The sequence below is a fragment of the Nomascus leucogenys genome, chromosome 12, assembly GCF_006542625.1.
Source record: "Nomascus leucogenys isolate Asia chromosome 12, Asia_NLE_v1, whole genome shotgun sequence".
In the NCBI taxonomy this organism is placed as follows: domain Eukaryota; kingdom Metazoa; phylum Chordata; class Mammalia; order Primates; family Hylobatidae; genus Nomascus; species Nomascus leucogenys.
Genome location: NC_044392.1, coordinates 14,384,874 through 14,399,778, shown reverse-complemented (window position 1 = coordinate 14,399,778; position 14,905 = coordinate 14,384,874). Strand labels below are relative to the sequence as shown.

Below are 14,905 nucleotides of genomic sequence, written 5' to 3'. Positions count from 1 at the left end.
GAAGCTTGGCCTCTTCTGATAAATACCTGGTACCTGCTATGTAAAAGAGTTGGAGGTTTCTGTTCCTTTTGAACTGACAGAGGAAAGAGGAAGACAAGGCTGGTGGCCTTGGGTAGGGCTTTCAGTAGTTGCACTGTACTGGGCAATTCTTAGCCTTCCCTTGGTTCTAGCCTTGATTAGAGATAGTCTTTGTTAGTGTCATTATGTTGCCCAGAGTGGTTCTGAATTCCTCGCCTCAGGCGGTCCTCCGCCTCAGCCTCCCAAAATGGTGGGATTACAGGTGAGGGCCACAGTGCCTGGCCAAAGCCCATTTTGATCTTCATTCATATGTCACTGTCCTCAGAGAGGCTGTCAGCTGGGAAAAGTTATTCTCCTGGGCCCTTGAGGCCAAGGTAGATTAAGAACTGAGGATACTACCGTGTATCATGTGATGCCATTCCAGCCACTTGTCTTCCTCAGCTACTCCAACCTGCCCACCCCTCTAGAACCCAGACTACACCCATGAGCAGCAGTACAGAATTCCCAGGGCCTTTGGTAATGGCCAACATACTGCTTACTGTATGCTAGGTACTTTTCCAAAGTGCCTTACACGTGTTTATTCAGTCCCTACCTGAGGTAGGTACTTTTTTTTTTTTTGAGACAGAGTCTCACAGTGTCGCCCAGGCTAGAGTGCATAGAGTGCAGCTGCGCAATCTCGGCTCACTGCAACCTCCGCCTCCCTGGTTCAAATGATTGTATTGCCTCAGCCTCCTGAGTAGCTGGGACTACAGGCCTGTGCTACCATGCCTGGCTAACTTTGTATTTTTAGTAGAGATGGGGTTTCACCGTATTGGCCAGGCTGCTCTCAAACTCGACCTCATGATCCACCTGCCTCAGCCTCCCAGAGTGCTGGGATTACAGGCGGGAACCACCATGCCCTGCTGGTAGGTACTCTTTAGAGGATATTTGCCCCTTAGGCCCTGTAACAACATCTTGGGGCATTGCTTAGAAATGGGAATAGATAAAAGAGTCTTGGCTGGACGCGGTGGCTCATGCCTGTAATCCCAGGATTTTGGGAGACCAAGATGGGTGGATCACGAGGTCAGGAGTTCAAGACCAGCCTGGTCAAGAGGATGAAACCCCATCTCTACTAAAAATACAAAAAATTAGCCAGGTGTGGTGGCAGACACCTGTCATCCCAGCTACTCAGGAGGCTGGGGCAGATAACTGCTTGAACCCAGGAGGCAGAGGTTGCAGTGAGTGGAGATTGTGCCACTGCACTCCAGCCTAGGTGACAGAGTGAGACTGTCTCATGTGAAGGCAGATGGGAATTCTGGTTCCCTGGCCTTTATCTTGGCCAAACCTAACTTCCTTGAGCCTTGTTATCTTCATGGAAGATCTCTACTATATTATCAAAAATAGTAATCTTGTACTCAAAACCTTTTGCTTTGCCAAAGCCAATTAAGTCCTAGCAAGTACCACCATAAATGAGGGTCTACATGGGAGAAAGGTATCAAGGGCCAGGGGATGCAGGTGGTGAGACCCTGGGGCTGAGCCAGCTCCGGGCTCTGCTGGGATTCCCAGGCTTCTTGGGGGGGTGTGTGGTGAAGGGAAGATCCGGGGAGGGAGAACTAGGCTCCTCTGAGGGCTGAGCCAAGCCCAATAGGGCCATTCGTTGGGCAGGCGGAGTGGAGAAGTAGGCCTTCTGCTCTTCTGAGTAGCGCTCCTGGGGTGTCACAGCATCCCGGTAAGTCCAGTCACGCCAGTGGAAATTGAAGCCTTCAAGTAGGGCGATTCGGTCAGCTCTTGCAGGTACACAGTCATGAGGTTTTCTGGGTGGCAGATCTGGCACCTCTATCCCTGGCAGCAGCACTACCCCTCGGATGGCAAACCAGCCCCCAAATCGGGGGTGTATGCACACACCTGATATGCGCTGGGGAGAGGGTGAAGAAAAGGTCACGGAGGTCCCCTTGGCACCAAGTCCAACTGCCATTGCAAGCTAGGCCTGTTCACTTATTTCCCACCCAGTGTACACTGACTCTATGTAAACCTCTGTCCTTTTCTTGGCAAACCCTTTCATAAACTATTCTGAGCACAAAGAAGGGCTGGGCTTCCTAGTCTCACCATTAGTCTTAACATTGCTGTGCCCCCTGTATCCTAAGACAGTTCTGCAGGCTAAGTTTTCTGATCTCACGAGTCCCCAGTTAGACAACTGCATGTGACAGGACTGCCCCCCATCCAGAACAAAGCTAATTTGTTCTGGGTCGTGTCACATCCATCCAGGGAAGGCTGAGGAATGTGGGACCTGGTAAGGAGAGGCCTTTATCAGTCTGTCTCAGCCTCTATTTACATTTTCTCTCACCTGGTTCCCCCATGGGTCAGCCTCCACATCTTGTCTTTGGTAGTAGTAAGCAGCCCCTGCCACATGGGCTGCTGTCTGGGCCAGGATCTTGGGGCGTCGGTTGGGGTGCACCTCGTAGTCAGCAATGATTTCTATCTGCTGCTCTGGGAGGCTCTGGAACAGTGGACAAAATAGAGGGTACTGTCAGCATGAGGGGAGTTATGACCTTGTCCTAGGGAGCCCTAGTTTGTTGTGTGTGTGTGAACATGGTCCTGTCCTCAGAAGGGAAAACATGGCCTTAACTTGGGAGGCTCCAGTGTGGACATAGTTATAGTTATTTCCAGAAGGGCCCATTTTGAAAGGAAATACACAAGTCCTGGTGTGAAGGAAGGCATGGTCAGCTTTGGGGAGATCCAGTGGGTATGTACATAGTTAAGTGTATATGTGAGTGTGTGTTGGGAGAATATTGTTCTGTCCTCAAAAGGAGAGCGTAAAGCTTGCAGGTCTAGGACAAAGCAATGCCTGGGGAATGTTGGACTCATTCCTATTCCACTTGGAGGCCAAAGAAAACCTGATCTGAGGTTCATATAGTTGCCCATCAGTGTAGGGTGAGTGAGACTGATTTCACACTGGGGGACTGCTAGAGGAGGGTGGTGGAACCTGGGTGTGTGAGAAGGCAGAATGAGGAAAGATCACAGAATGTCAAGCCTGGCTTTAGGGTATCATTTCACCTTTGAAGTGGCTCCTAGCCCTAGGTCTAGATCTGTATTGAGCGTGGAGGAGCTGGAGGCAGCTGTAGGTTTGGGAGCTGGGGGAAAACTGAGCCTTCCTTACCTCTCTAACACGGCCCAGATGGTAGGCCACACACTGGTCCACCGGGTCAGTCAGCATTCGGAGGTGGCAGCTCTGCAAGAAGGGCTTGAGGGCCCGGTCAAACATGGCAGGCGTGCTGAGTACCAGGAAGGCCAGGGTAGGTCCTGGCAGCAGTAGGTGGAAGGCTGGAGGCAAGAGTTCATTGTACCATGCCACCTAAAACAGAAAGTTCAGGCCAGGCTGGAGAAGACCAGTCTAGGCCTTAGCCTGGCCCACACCTTAACCTTCAGGCCTCACACTTTTGCCCCAGCTTCCATCTCATTCAGTGAATTTTCACTGATGCTATGTGATATATTTTTATGAGCAACTCAACTGAATTTGACAGGGAATTAATTATTTTTTGAGACAGAGTCTTGCTCTGTCACCCAGGCTGGAGTGCAGTGGCATGATCTTGGCCCACTGCAACTTTGGCCTCCCAGATTCAAGTGATTCTCGTGCCTCAGCCTCCCGAGCAGCTGGGATTACGATGTGCACCACCACGCCTGGCTAGTTTGTATTTTTAGTAGAGACAGGGTTTCGCCATGTTGGCCAGGCTGGTCTCCGAACTCCTGGCCTCAGCTAGGACCCACCTGCCTCGGCCTTCCAAAGTGCTGGGATTATATAGGCGTGAGCCACCGAGCCTGGCCCAGGGAATTATTTTATTTATTGAAGGACTGACTGAAAAACAAATAATTTCAGCCCTCATCCAACTACAAATGAACCAATGAAAATGAAAAACCCTGCTGGGCGTGGTGGCTCACAGCTATAATCCCAGCACTTTGGGAGGTGGAGGCAGGTGGATCACCTAAGATCTGGAGTTTGAGACCAGCCTGGCCAACATGGTGAAACCCTGCCTGTACTAGAAATACAAAAATTAGACAAGCATGGTGGCACTTGCCTGTAATCGCAGCTACTCAGGAGGCTGAGGCAGGAGAATCGGTAGGCAGAGGTTGCAGTGAGACAAGATCGTGCCACTGCACTCCAGCCTGGGCGACAAAGTGAGACCCCCGCCTCAAAAAATAATAATAATAAAATGAAAAACCCAGGAACGAGGATCCACAGAGCAGAGTTCCTAAATCCACAACTGACTGAGGTGCATGAGGGCATAGGAACAGTCAAAGTGGCTGTCAACACACTTGCCCTCCAAGTCCAACACCTTGAAGGCATTCTAAGACAAAAGCAAGATCGGAGATTTCTCAAAGCAGAATCAACATATGATGCCATGACAGTTGTTCAGAAAAATATTGTTAATCTGGAGAAGCATGTTGCTGCAGCCAAGCCTGAGAGGGAGAAAGCCACCTGAACCCTTAATGCCATTCATGCCACAGTCCAACTCATCCTCAAATGACACAAAACGATGTGGTTCCACCAGTCTCTTCCCAACCAGCACTTCTTTACCCTTTTGATATGTCACCAGGGGAAACTATCAGCGGCAGCAAGCTATGTCTTCATTGAAGATCAAGGGGTTATAATAGATTAAAAGTTTATTATATCCAGAGCATCTCCATACAGACAGATCAAAAGACGAGATCATAGTTCCAGGCTATATGACCCTAACTCTAGAGATGAATTTGGAGAGAACACACAGTTGTTTTTTTTTTTTTTTGAGACGGAGTCTCACTCTGTTGCCCAGGCTGGAGTACAGCGGCATGATCTCGGCTCACTGCAACCTCCGCCTCCTGGGTTCAAGTGATTCCCCTGCCTCAGCCTCCTGAGTAGCTGGGACTACAGGCACGTGCCACCACGCCCGGCTAATTTTTGTATTTTTAGTAGAGACGAGGTTTCACCATGTTGGCCAGGGTGGTCTCGATCCTCCTGACCTCGTGATCCACCTGCCTTGGCCTCCCAAAGTGCTGGGATTACAGGCGTGAGCCACCGCACCCAGCCCAGGCAGTTTCTTAAAATACTGTTTTTAGGCTGGGCATGATGGCTCATGCCTGCAATCCCAGCACTTTGGGAGGCTGAGGTAGGAGGACTGCTTGGGGCCAAGAGTTTGAGACCAGCCTGGGTAATGGAGTGACAACCTGTATTTATTTTTTTATTTTATTTTATTTTTTGAGACAGAGTCTCACTCTGTTGCCAGGCTGGAGTGCAATGGTGCAGCCTCGGCTCATTGCAACCTCCACCTCCTGGGTTCAAGTGATTTTCCTGTCTTAGCCTCCCGAGTTGCTGGGACTACAGGCATGCGTCACTACGCCCAGCTAATTTTTGTATTTTTTTAGTAGAGACGGAGTTTTACCATTTTGGCCAGGATGGTCTTCGATCTCTTGACCTCATGATCCACCTGCATCGGCCTCCCAAAGTGCTGGGATTATAGGCGTGAGTCACCGCGCCCAGCGAGAAGCTGTCTTTAAAAACAAAATGGCCCCCCCCCTTTTTTTTTTAATGTATGCAATCTCACTGTTGCCCAGGGGCTAGGGTGCAGTGGCATGATGTTGGCTCACTGCAACCTCTGCCTGCTGGGTTCAAGCGATTCCTGTGCCTCAGCCTCCCAAGTAGCACGGATTACAGGCGTGTGCTACCAGGCCTAGCTAATTTTTTGTATTTTTAGTAGAGATGGGGTTTTGCCATGTTGGCCAGGCTAGTCTCGAACTCCTGGCCTCAACTGATCTGCCCACCTTGGCCTCCCGAAGTGCTAGGATTATACACGTGAGCTTCCGTGCCAGGCCAAAAAAAACATTTTTATCAGTTAATGATGAACTGATGCTACCAAAGAGGCTAGAAACGTACTTAAACTCTGACTTGAGCCCATCAGGGGTTTTCCTGCTTTTTTTTTTGAGACAGTCTTGCTTTGTCACCTAGGCTAGAGTGCAGTGAGGTGATCACAGCTCACTGCAGCCTCAACCTCCCTCCCTCAAGCAATCATCCCTCCTCAGCTTCCCAAGTGGCTGGGACCACAGGTGTGAGCCACCACACCTGGCTGGCTAATTAAAACAAAAAAATAATTTGTTGTAGAGACAGGGTCTCCCTATGTTGCCCAGGATGGGATTTTCCTGCCTTTGACAGACTTTCTTGTTACCACGGTCAACACCATATTAGTCTACAAAACCCCTAACAGGAATCTTGTGTTTGGTTTCTTTTTTTTGAGATGGAATTTTGCTCTTGTTCCCCAGGCTGGAGTTGGTGGCGCGATCTTGGCTCACTGCAACCTCCGCCTCCTGGGTTCAAGCGATTCTCCTGCCTCAGCTTCCTGAGGAGCTGGGATTACAGGTGCCTGCCAGCACACCTGGCTCATTTTCTGTATTTTCAGTTGAGATGGGGTTTCATCATGTTGGCGAGGCTGGTCTTGAATTCCTGACCTCAGATGATCCACCCACCTCCGCCTCCCTAAAGTGCTGGGATTACCGGCATGAGCCTTCGCACCTGGCCAGCAAGCTTATGTTTTTGAGGTTGACCAATCAGCAAAGCAAATATGTGATTAATGCAAACTTTATTTTCAGTTTTAGGACACACAATATTTGCTTTTGTCCACTTGGCCTGGACATCCAAGAAATTGGATTCACCTGTAACACTATCTACACCCACATTCACGCACTGAACATGGAGAAGAGATGTCACAAGAAGCCTGAACCAAAGAACCATAACATAACCTTCAATGAACTTGCTAAATCACATAGTTGTGGAGGTTGCCACTGTTCACACAAAGTGCTATGAAGATACCTGCATCACTTACTGGGGATTTCTGACTCATAGTGCAGAACACTTGACACAGGTCTACACAGGCTACCTGGGGTTGTGCATTAATGGGACAGAATGGGATGACCATTACTCGTTTGATTGTAGCTGGTTTTACTGCTCTAACAGATAAGTGAAGTCTGTGTCGGTGCTCAACTAATAATGTGACTGTTGTGGTTAGGTCTGTTCCCCCTCATGTCTACTATAGATTCATGTATTATATGGCAGGGAACTTAGAATAGACAGGCAGAAATCTCAGCTACTCAGGAGGCTGAGGCAGGAGAATCGCTTGAACCTGGGAGGCAGAGGTTGCAGTGAGCCAAGATGGCACCATTGCACTCCAGCCAGGGCAACAGAGTGAGACTCCATCTCAAAAAAAAAAAAAAAAAAAAAAAAAAAGGCAGAGAGTTATTATTACTATTATTATTTTTGAGATGGAGTTTTGCTCTTCTTGCCCAGGCTAGAGTGCAATGGCACGATCTCGACTCATCACAACCTCCACCTCCTGGGCTCAAGCGATTCTCCTGCTTCAGCCTCCCGAGTAGCCAGGATTACAGGTGCACACCACCACGCCCAGCTAATTTTGTATTTTTAGTAGAGACGGGATTTCACCATGTTGGCCAGGCTGGTCTTGAACTCCTGACCTCCAGTAATTTACCCACCTTGGCCTCCCAAAGTGCTGGGATTATAGGTGAGAGCCACCACGCCCGGCTGCAGAAAGTTCTAATAGGCAGAACCACTAAGAACAATAGAAATGACTGTACTATAGCTAATGACAGGGTCAGATGAGGGTCCTCTGAAATTAGAAAAGGCTTCCTTGTGGCCGGGCATGGTGGCTCATGCCTGTAATTCCAGCACTTTGGGTGGCTGGCGGAAGCAGAAGGATCACTTGAGGCCAGGAGTTCAAGACCAGCCAGGGCAACAAAGTGAGACTCTGAGTATTGGTGCATGCCTGGAGTCAGCTACTTGGGAGACTAAAGTGGGAGGATCACTTGAGCCCAGGACTTTGAGGCTGCAGTGAGCTATGATTGCACCACTGCACTCCAGCCAAGAGGACAGAGTGAGACTTTGTCTCTAAATAAATAAAGAATAAAATAAACAAGTCACAGCATAAGCAAACACACTGGCAGAAAATTCCTGGGTATATTTGAGAATTGTCTAGTTTGGTGGAAGTGAAGGGTCTGTAGAGGGAATCAGAGGGAGAGAAGGCTGGAGAGATCAATAGGAGTGAGATTTTGATTGGCTTTGAATACCAATTTAAGGAATACGAATTTAATTTGGTGACAGTGAAGAGCCACTGAAGATTTAAGGAGTAAACTAGCATGATCATTTTTAGATCAAACTGGCTGCAGTGTGGAGGATGGACTGGAGGTAAAATGACAACAAGGAGGTTATTACAGTAATCCAAGTGAGAAATGGTGGCGTGGGCCACAGCATAGATGGGTGGAATACAAGGGAATGGATTTGGGAGATTCAGTAGACAGTCTTATAGGTCTTGGTGGCTGACTGGATGTGGGGGTAGGGACGTGAGAGGTAGGAGCGTAGGGTGACTGGCAGGGCTGCAGTTGGCTTTGTTCAGCACAAAAGCCCCTCCTAATACCCAGGTCTACTCAACTTGCCAGATAGGCATTCTCACTCTCCCACACACCTGCCATCCACTGAAACGGTGTCTCAAAGAGTTAAAGGTTGATCTGCAACAAATAGCTTTTGTTTTCTCAAAAACCCAGTGTCATAATATTAGCTTCTAGCACATCAGGCATCAAGCCCTTTTACTTGGTAACACCACACCACTATCTCCACACCTTTACTCAAGCTTTTTCTGATATTTGGGATGTACATAATCCTCTTTCCTTCCAGTCTATCTTTTCATATATAGCTCAATTCCATTTTTTCTGGCAAGACCAGTCTCAAGCTAGACCCAACCTACTTCTCCCTCTATATCCTCACCCAGGACTGCTGTGAGCCACTCAGCAGAAGGAATGGGAAGTGGGTAGTCTCTTAAGCATCAGGCAGACGGCTCAAGCTGAGTTGATTTAGCTTTGTAACTTAAGTGCTTAGTGCACAGGGCACTGATGTGGGGAAATGTAACTGTGTAAATGGGGGTCGGGGTGCGGTGCTGAGACTGCTGTGCCAGGCCAGTGTACAAAGTTTCATTACCCAGCCCAGCACTGATGACTGGAAATATCATGAATTATCCTTCTGTTGGTAGAGGGAACAAACCAGCCAATTGTTTGCCTGTTCATCACCAGGAATGCCCTTCCCTCCTCAGCTGACCTAAACGATAGCTATGCAAACCTCCTAGGCTTTGCCCTCTCCTAAATCCTTTAGGAAGTTCCAAGGTGACTCTGCCTCACAGGTCCCTTTCTTCTTGTAATTATATAGGTGACAATCTGAGCCACCCACGTTACAGGTCGTATGGTGTCTCCCGTTAACCAATCCGGCATTATATGGGGGTAAAGGACAAACATGCGACAACTGTTTTTTTTTTTTTTTTTTTGACAAGGAGTTTCGCTCTTGTTGCTCAGGCTGGAGTGCAATGGCGCGATCTCGGCTTACTGCAACCTCCGTCTCATGGGTTCAAGCGATTCTCCTGCCTCAGCCTCCAGAGTAGCTGGGATTACAGGCATGCACCACCACGCCCGGCTAATTTTGTATTTTTAGTAGAGATGGGGTTTCACCATGTTGGCCAGGCTGGTCTCGAACTCCTCACCTCAGGGGATCCGCCCGCCTCGGCCTCCCAAAGTGCTGGGATTACAGGCGTGAGCCACCATGCCCGGCCTCGACCACTACCTTTTTAACCCAAGCCCCCACTGAAACCCTGTCCCTGTTGTCACATGGACACTGGGCTGCAGGAACTCAGGAGGATCAGGGGCTCCCGAGGCCTCACGCCAGTTGCAACGAAGCCAATCATATATTTCGCCCTAGAACAGCAGGAGGGATAAACTAACCTGGAAGGGGTAAATCTCGAAGCCAAAAGGACATAGCGTGTCCTCGATCTTCTGCTTCAGCTCTGCGACTTTCGGCTCCATAGCGCACGTTACACGCTGAGCTTGCTGGGGAATGAAGTCTCAAGGACAACTGGGCCGTTACGTTCTGAGTCAGCTTCGACTCCATTTCCCAGGTAGGAAATGGGTCCAGTAGCGGGACAGTGTTGCCTATGCGCGGTGCATCTTGGGATGCGTAGTTCGTTTGCTCCTTAGAGACAGCCACACGGAATCAGGAAAACTCAGTTTCCCGGCAAGCTACACCGCGGGGGTGGGCATGTACGTGTCTCTTCCAGAGAACGGTAGTTCCACCGCCTCCATCGCCGGTTGTGGTCGCAAGAGGCGAACTGTTTCCCAGGTGGCCGTGCGGCAACCAGTCCAAAGTCGGACTTTCAAAACCAACCCGAAGTTTTGAACCCGGCGGCGGCAGTTGTCACTGGCACAGGTTTGGCGTGGTGGCGCCAGTGTACTACTTCTGGGGAGGTCTCGACCAGGTTCTGGCGCCTTCAATCCCCACCTGATATCTGCGTTATCATCAGGGTATCCCGCTTTTCCCCCAGTTCCCCAAGAGCGTCCTTCCTTTCGCTAGTCACAGGATCGCAGTTTTGGTCTGATAGCGCATCCCCCTACCCGAGTGTTGCATCCCCACTTCCCTCTTTCCATCTAACATGGTGGCCTTTCCTGGGCTGTACCTTGGATATCCCCCGGTGGGAGAGCAAGCACAAGACACCAGGGGATACCTTGGATATCCCCCGGTGGGAGAGCAAGCACAAGACACCAGGGGATACCTTGGATATCCCCCGGTGGGAGAGCAAGCACAAGACACCCTAACCCCTGCCTCTCCCCTGCCACAGGATATGAATAGGAGCCTCAGCTGGTTTGAGCAGGTGGATGTGCTTCTCTCAACGCTACTGATCGAAAGGTAGTCCGGATTAAGGTGAGGGGTTGGTGGAGGTCCCCAGTTTGCGTCGGGAGGCTAAGGGACTCTCAGAGCTCATTGGCCTGTGCAACTGTTTCTTTTGTAGCAGTGGCTGTATCCTCTTGGGGTCTCCACCTTAGGTAAGTAATGTCTCTTTCTACTTCCAAGCCCTTTCTCTTTCTGTGGCTTCCTCCAGTGCCTGTATCATCCATTACTCCTTCCAAATTCCAACTCTGACCTTTCCTGAACTCTGTTTCCCCACACAGACCCTGCACTTACCCCTTCCTTACTCCCTCAGCCGGGGACCTGGCTGGGATCTGGATTTCCTCTCATCACTTGCCTCTGCAGTCAGGAGTCCAAGCTCAACAGCCTTGGGCTTTAGAGACTCCCACAGTTCCACAAAGGCTGAGCTGCCCTGAGTCCTACAGCCCATCCTCTCTCTGGGATGAGGTTACTATTCTCTGATCCCAGCTTCAATCTCAGGCTCAGGTGAGGCTTGGAATCCTTGGTGTGTATACGTGATGTTTGTGTGAGATGCAGATACTAGGGGTTGGGAAAAGCTGTTATACAGTAGCTCACGTGTTTTTTTCTGCCTGGGTAGGTGACTGAGGCACTGAGGCAGGCAGTGCAGGGCCTGCTAGAAGAGCGAGAATAGCAGAAGTACCAGATCAGTGTCCTGGAAGGTATCTGGCCAGTTATTTTCTTCATATACACAGCTTCATATGTATGCACACAATTTTGCCACACACCTGTTGTGTGTGCACGTGTCTTGTTTTGCAAGTAGAGTATCTAGGGTCTTGTGAAACTCTTAGAGAGGATGATCCCCAACTTGTCCCACTACAGCATCACTAAGGTTGCTGCAGGGGGCCCCAAAGGGGAGCGCTCTTCTCCTGGAGCAACGCTTGGAGGAGCTGAGAAGGGAACTGCAGGGCCTTCAGAGCCAGGTGTGGGAGCAAGCCCAAGCCCAAGCCCAGATGCAAACAGGACCAGGAGAATGCGGTACTACCAATGGCCTTCCTCAGGAGCTGCAGACCGAGTAAGGGATAGGCAAGACCTTGCCTTCTTGAGGACTTTGAACTTTTGGCATTTGTAGTGGGACAAGTTGGGGATCATCCTCTCTAAGAGTTTCACAAGACCCTAGATAGTCTACTTGCCTTCTTACTCTGGATTTGTTGATTGACTCTAGAATAGCACTGCTGTCACTCCTACAGTGCTGTGGGAGGAGTCAGAGATTATGCAGAAGGAATTGAAGTTGCTGCAGTACCAGTTGAGTAAGTAAAAGGTGGTTGGGGGTGAATATGTGTTTGCTTGTCCCTTTTTCTGGAAAGTCATCCTAAGTCATCTTCTTCTTCTTTTTTTTTTTTTTTTTTTTTGAGATGGAGTCTCGCTCTGTTGCCCAGGCTCGCTCTGTTGCCTGTTGCCAAGGCTCTGTTGCAATGGTGCAATCTTGGCTCACTGCAACCCCTGCCTCCCGAGTCCAAGCGATTCTCCTGCCTCAGCCTCCTGAGTAGCTGGGATTACAGGCACCCGCCACCATGCCTGGCCACTTTTTTTCATATTTTTAGTATTTTTAGTAGAGATGGGGTTTCACCATGTTGGCCGGGCTGGTCTCGAACTCCTGACCTCAGATGATCCGCCTGCCTTGGCCTCCCAAAGTGCTGGGATTACAGGTGTGAGCTACCGCGTCCGGCCTGGAAAGTCTTCTTGCTCTCCCATTAAGTGGCCATGGCTCCAACTGCCTGAGCTACTGAGAAGTGTGGCCAAGTATTTTGTTGCGCTCTTTGCCTCTCATGGTGTGAGTTTAATCTCTTCAGTCAGCTTGGAAGCTTCCCAACAGCTGAGCCAGAATGTTTCTGTCTCAGTTTTCAGCAGCGGGGTGGTCACAGGCAGGGAGGGAGAAGGAAAGAAGTTGGGGAACAGCCCCCTTACATTCTCACTTATCTGCAGGCCAGCACCAGGAGCTGCTGCTGAAACAGCTGGCTGAGGGACGACAGGCTCAGGTTGGCAGGTGGAAGGTAGGACTAGGTTCAGACTTGTCTCTGCATATTTCTCTATGGAGGACCCTTCCTTTCTCTGTCTATCCTGTTCTTCAGGGAGGCCAGGATACCCTCTCCTGCCCCTGTCTCCATTCTTCTCTTCCCTGTGCTGACTCTCTCTCCAGAGCTCTTCTTCCTAACCCTTCTGCTCCCGGCCATGAGAAACTATCCTTGCCCACATGAGGGTTCCAAGTGTGCTGAAGAGGACTGTCATGGGGAGGGAGAGAGGGAGAGGTTTGGTTCCACCTGAGCCCATGATCTGGCAGATGTTGGAGCAGTTGCAAAGTGGCCAGGAAGGCAAGGGTCATACTCTGGAGGCTGCCAGGACAGAGGACCAAGATGCCTGGAGGGAGGATAACCTCCTCAGGTCAGGGGGTGTGGGAGCTGTGCCAGTGGAGGGAAATTGTCTCACAGGTCAGGCAGTGGGGACCAAAGTTCAGCTATCCTAGATTTGGCTTGGGCTTATGGGGGCAGTATGAGTATCTGGGTTGTAGCCCATAAGGGCATTCTTTACTTGATACAGAGTCACTGAGGTGCCTTTATATGTTTGGATGTTAAAGAGGGAGGAGAGATCGGCAGGGCGCGGTGGCTCACGCCTATAATCCCAGCACTTTGGGAGGCCGAGGTTAGCGGATCACCTGAGGTCAGGAGTTCAAGACCAGCCTGGCTAACATGGTGAAACCCCATCTCTACAAAAATTAGCCGGGCATGATGGTGAGTGCCTATAATCCCAGCTACTCGGGAGGCTGAGGTGGGAGAATCGCTGGAACCCAGGAGGCGGAGGTTGCAGTAAGCTGAGATCATGCCATTGCACTCCAGCTTAGGTGACAAGAGTGAGACTCCATCTCAAAAAAAAAAAAAAAAAGGGAGGAGACCAGAGTCCTAGCCTCAGGAAGGAGGACAGTTCTGTGCTGGAAGGGCCCCCTTGATACATCATTATCATCTCTGTTTTTGGTTCTGTTCCCCTTTCCAGGACCTCCATTCATGTTGTCCAATCTAAGCTGCCTCTGGCCACTACCTTCACCATGTCTGTTTCTTCATCCAGCTCTTAATTCAGTCTTCTGGACAGTAACAGTAGCTGGGAACTTTTATGGAAGCCAGGTGAGGATAAGGACAAGGATTCCCGTTTTGGGGGAGGCTAAATCTGAATGGTGCCTGAATGCCAGCTGACTAATTATTTAACACTAGGTAGAATGGAGTCTCTGCCTTTCTGTGAATTCACTGACCTCTGTTGCTGTTTATCCTGTCAGTCCTGTATGTCCCTCTCTATTAGAAAGGCCTAGGGCCTAGTTCTGTGCATATCACAATGCTTGCTGATGACTTGTTTTCTCTTCCCTTTTCTTTCCTCTTAGATCCCCAGAGGAGCACCCTTTTTAACCTGGAGCCCAGCATCTTTCAGCTCCATGTCCAGAGTCTTGAGCAAGAGGACCTATTCCTTTGGGGCCCCAAGATGCTCCTGAATGACCTGTAAGGACTCGTTAAGAATAGTAGGATGAAGCCTTCTTTGCCCACCCTCCCCTCCAAGGCCCTGTTTCTGGGCTGTCCGCCCTGCCTTCTTGAAGTAGCTATTATCTGTCTTCTCTACTGAGGCTTTTCACTGCCTGCCCATCCTTGCCCCCCAACTGCGATAAAATGGTTTAACCCTCCCTGATGTGTTTTCTGTGAGTCAGCACCCACATGGGATAGAATCAGCTGTACCTGTTCATCTTCCTGTTACTTGGAGTGCTTTCTGTGACCTCTACCCCTGAAATCCAAGTTCATAGACATTTATAGCTGTATCTTTTTTTTTTTTTTGAGACAGAGTTTTGTTCTGTCACCCAAGCTGGAGTGCAGTGGTGCCATCTCAGCTCACTGCAACCTCCGCCTCCCAGGTTCAAGCGATTCTCCTGCCTCAGCCTCCCAAGTAGCTGGGATTACAGGTGTGCGCTAATTTTTGTATTTTTAGTAGAGATGGGGTTTCACCATGTTGGCCAGTCTGGTCTTGAACTTCTGACCTCAAGTGATCTGCCCGCCTCGACCTCCCAAAGTGCTGGGATTACAGTTGTGAGCCACCGTGCCCAGCCTATAGCTGTACCTTCTGAGTGCAAGCTCAGTTGAACTTGGAAAGTAATGGGAGCTC

At 49.9% G+C, this 14,905-nt stretch overlaps 2 protein-coding genes across 5 annotated transcripts; one reads left to right on the top strand and one right to left on the bottom strand.

Annotated features, from left to right (window-relative positions):
* Positions 1-1,409: 1,409 nt before the first annotated feature.
* Positions 1,410-10,117, bottom strand: MMACHC (metabolism of cobalamin associated C). Its single transcript, XM_030823798.1, has 4 exons — positions 9,796-10,117; positions 3,155-3,349; positions 2,342-2,494; positions 1,410-1,912 (listed from the first exon to the last, which is right to left on the bottom strand). Exons 1-4 carry the CDS (start codon positions 9,874-9,876, stop codon positions 1,493-1,495), a joined length of 849 nt encoding a protein of 282 aa, XP_030679658.1. The 5' UTR covers positions 9,877-10,117; the 3' UTR covers positions 1,410-1,492.
* Positions 10,118-10,136: 19 nt separating this feature from the next.
* CCDC163 (coiled-coil domain containing 163) lies at positions 10,137-14,593 on the top strand. 4 transcript variants are annotated; one of them, XM_030823802.1, is made up of 8 exons: positions 10,137-10,276; positions 10,857-10,890; positions 11,017-11,239; positions 11,352-11,433; positions 11,594-11,786; positions 11,937-12,021; positions 13,760-13,887; positions 14,139-14,593. In XM_030823802.1, the coding sequence occupies exons 5-8, from the start codon at positions 11,745-11,747 to the stop codon at positions 14,244-14,246; spliced, it is 363 nt and encodes a 120-aa protein (XP_030679662.1). In that variant the 5' UTR covers positions 10,137-10,276; positions 10,857-10,890; positions 11,017-11,239; positions 11,352-11,433; positions 11,594-11,744; the 3' UTR covers positions 14,247-14,593. The 4 variants fall into 4 exon arrangements, with proteins under 4 accessions (XP_030679662.1, XP_030679660.1, XP_030679661.1 ...); XM_030823800.1 differs by having other exon boundaries at positions 10,137-10,325; XM_030823801.1 differs by lacking the exon at positions 10,137-10,276 and adding an exon at positions 10,662-10,768 and having other exon boundaries at positions 11,049-11,239.
* Positions 14,594-14,905: the final 312 nt, after the last annotated feature.

Bases quoted from the DNA above. Each gene is read 5' to 3' on its own strand.
- MMACHC (XM_030823798.1), bottom strand. From the start codon at position 9,876: ATGGAGCCGAAAGTCGCAGAGCTGAAGCAGAAGATCGAGGACACGCTA. The intron at 3,350-9,795 runs GTTAGTTTATCC...TTTCTGTTTTAG, and splicing joins TCGAGATTTACCCCTTCCAG to GTGGCATGGTACAATGAACT. The intron at 1,913-2,341 runs GTGAGAGAAAAT...CCCTCTCCCCAG, and splicing joins CTGACCCATGGGGGAACCAG to CGCATATCAGGTGTGTGCAT.
- CCDC163 (XM_030823802.1), top strand. From the start codon at position 11,745: ATGCGGTACTACCAATGGCCTTCCTCAGGAGCTGCAGACCGA. The intron at 11,787-11,936 runs GTAAGGGATAGG...GATTGACTCTAG, and splicing joins CCTCAGGAGCTGCAGACCGA to AATAGCACTGCTGTCACTCC. The intron at 13,888-14,138 runs GTGAGGATAAGG...CTTTCCTCTTAG, and splicing joins GGAACTTTTATGGAAGCCAG to ATCCCCAGAGGAGCACCCTT.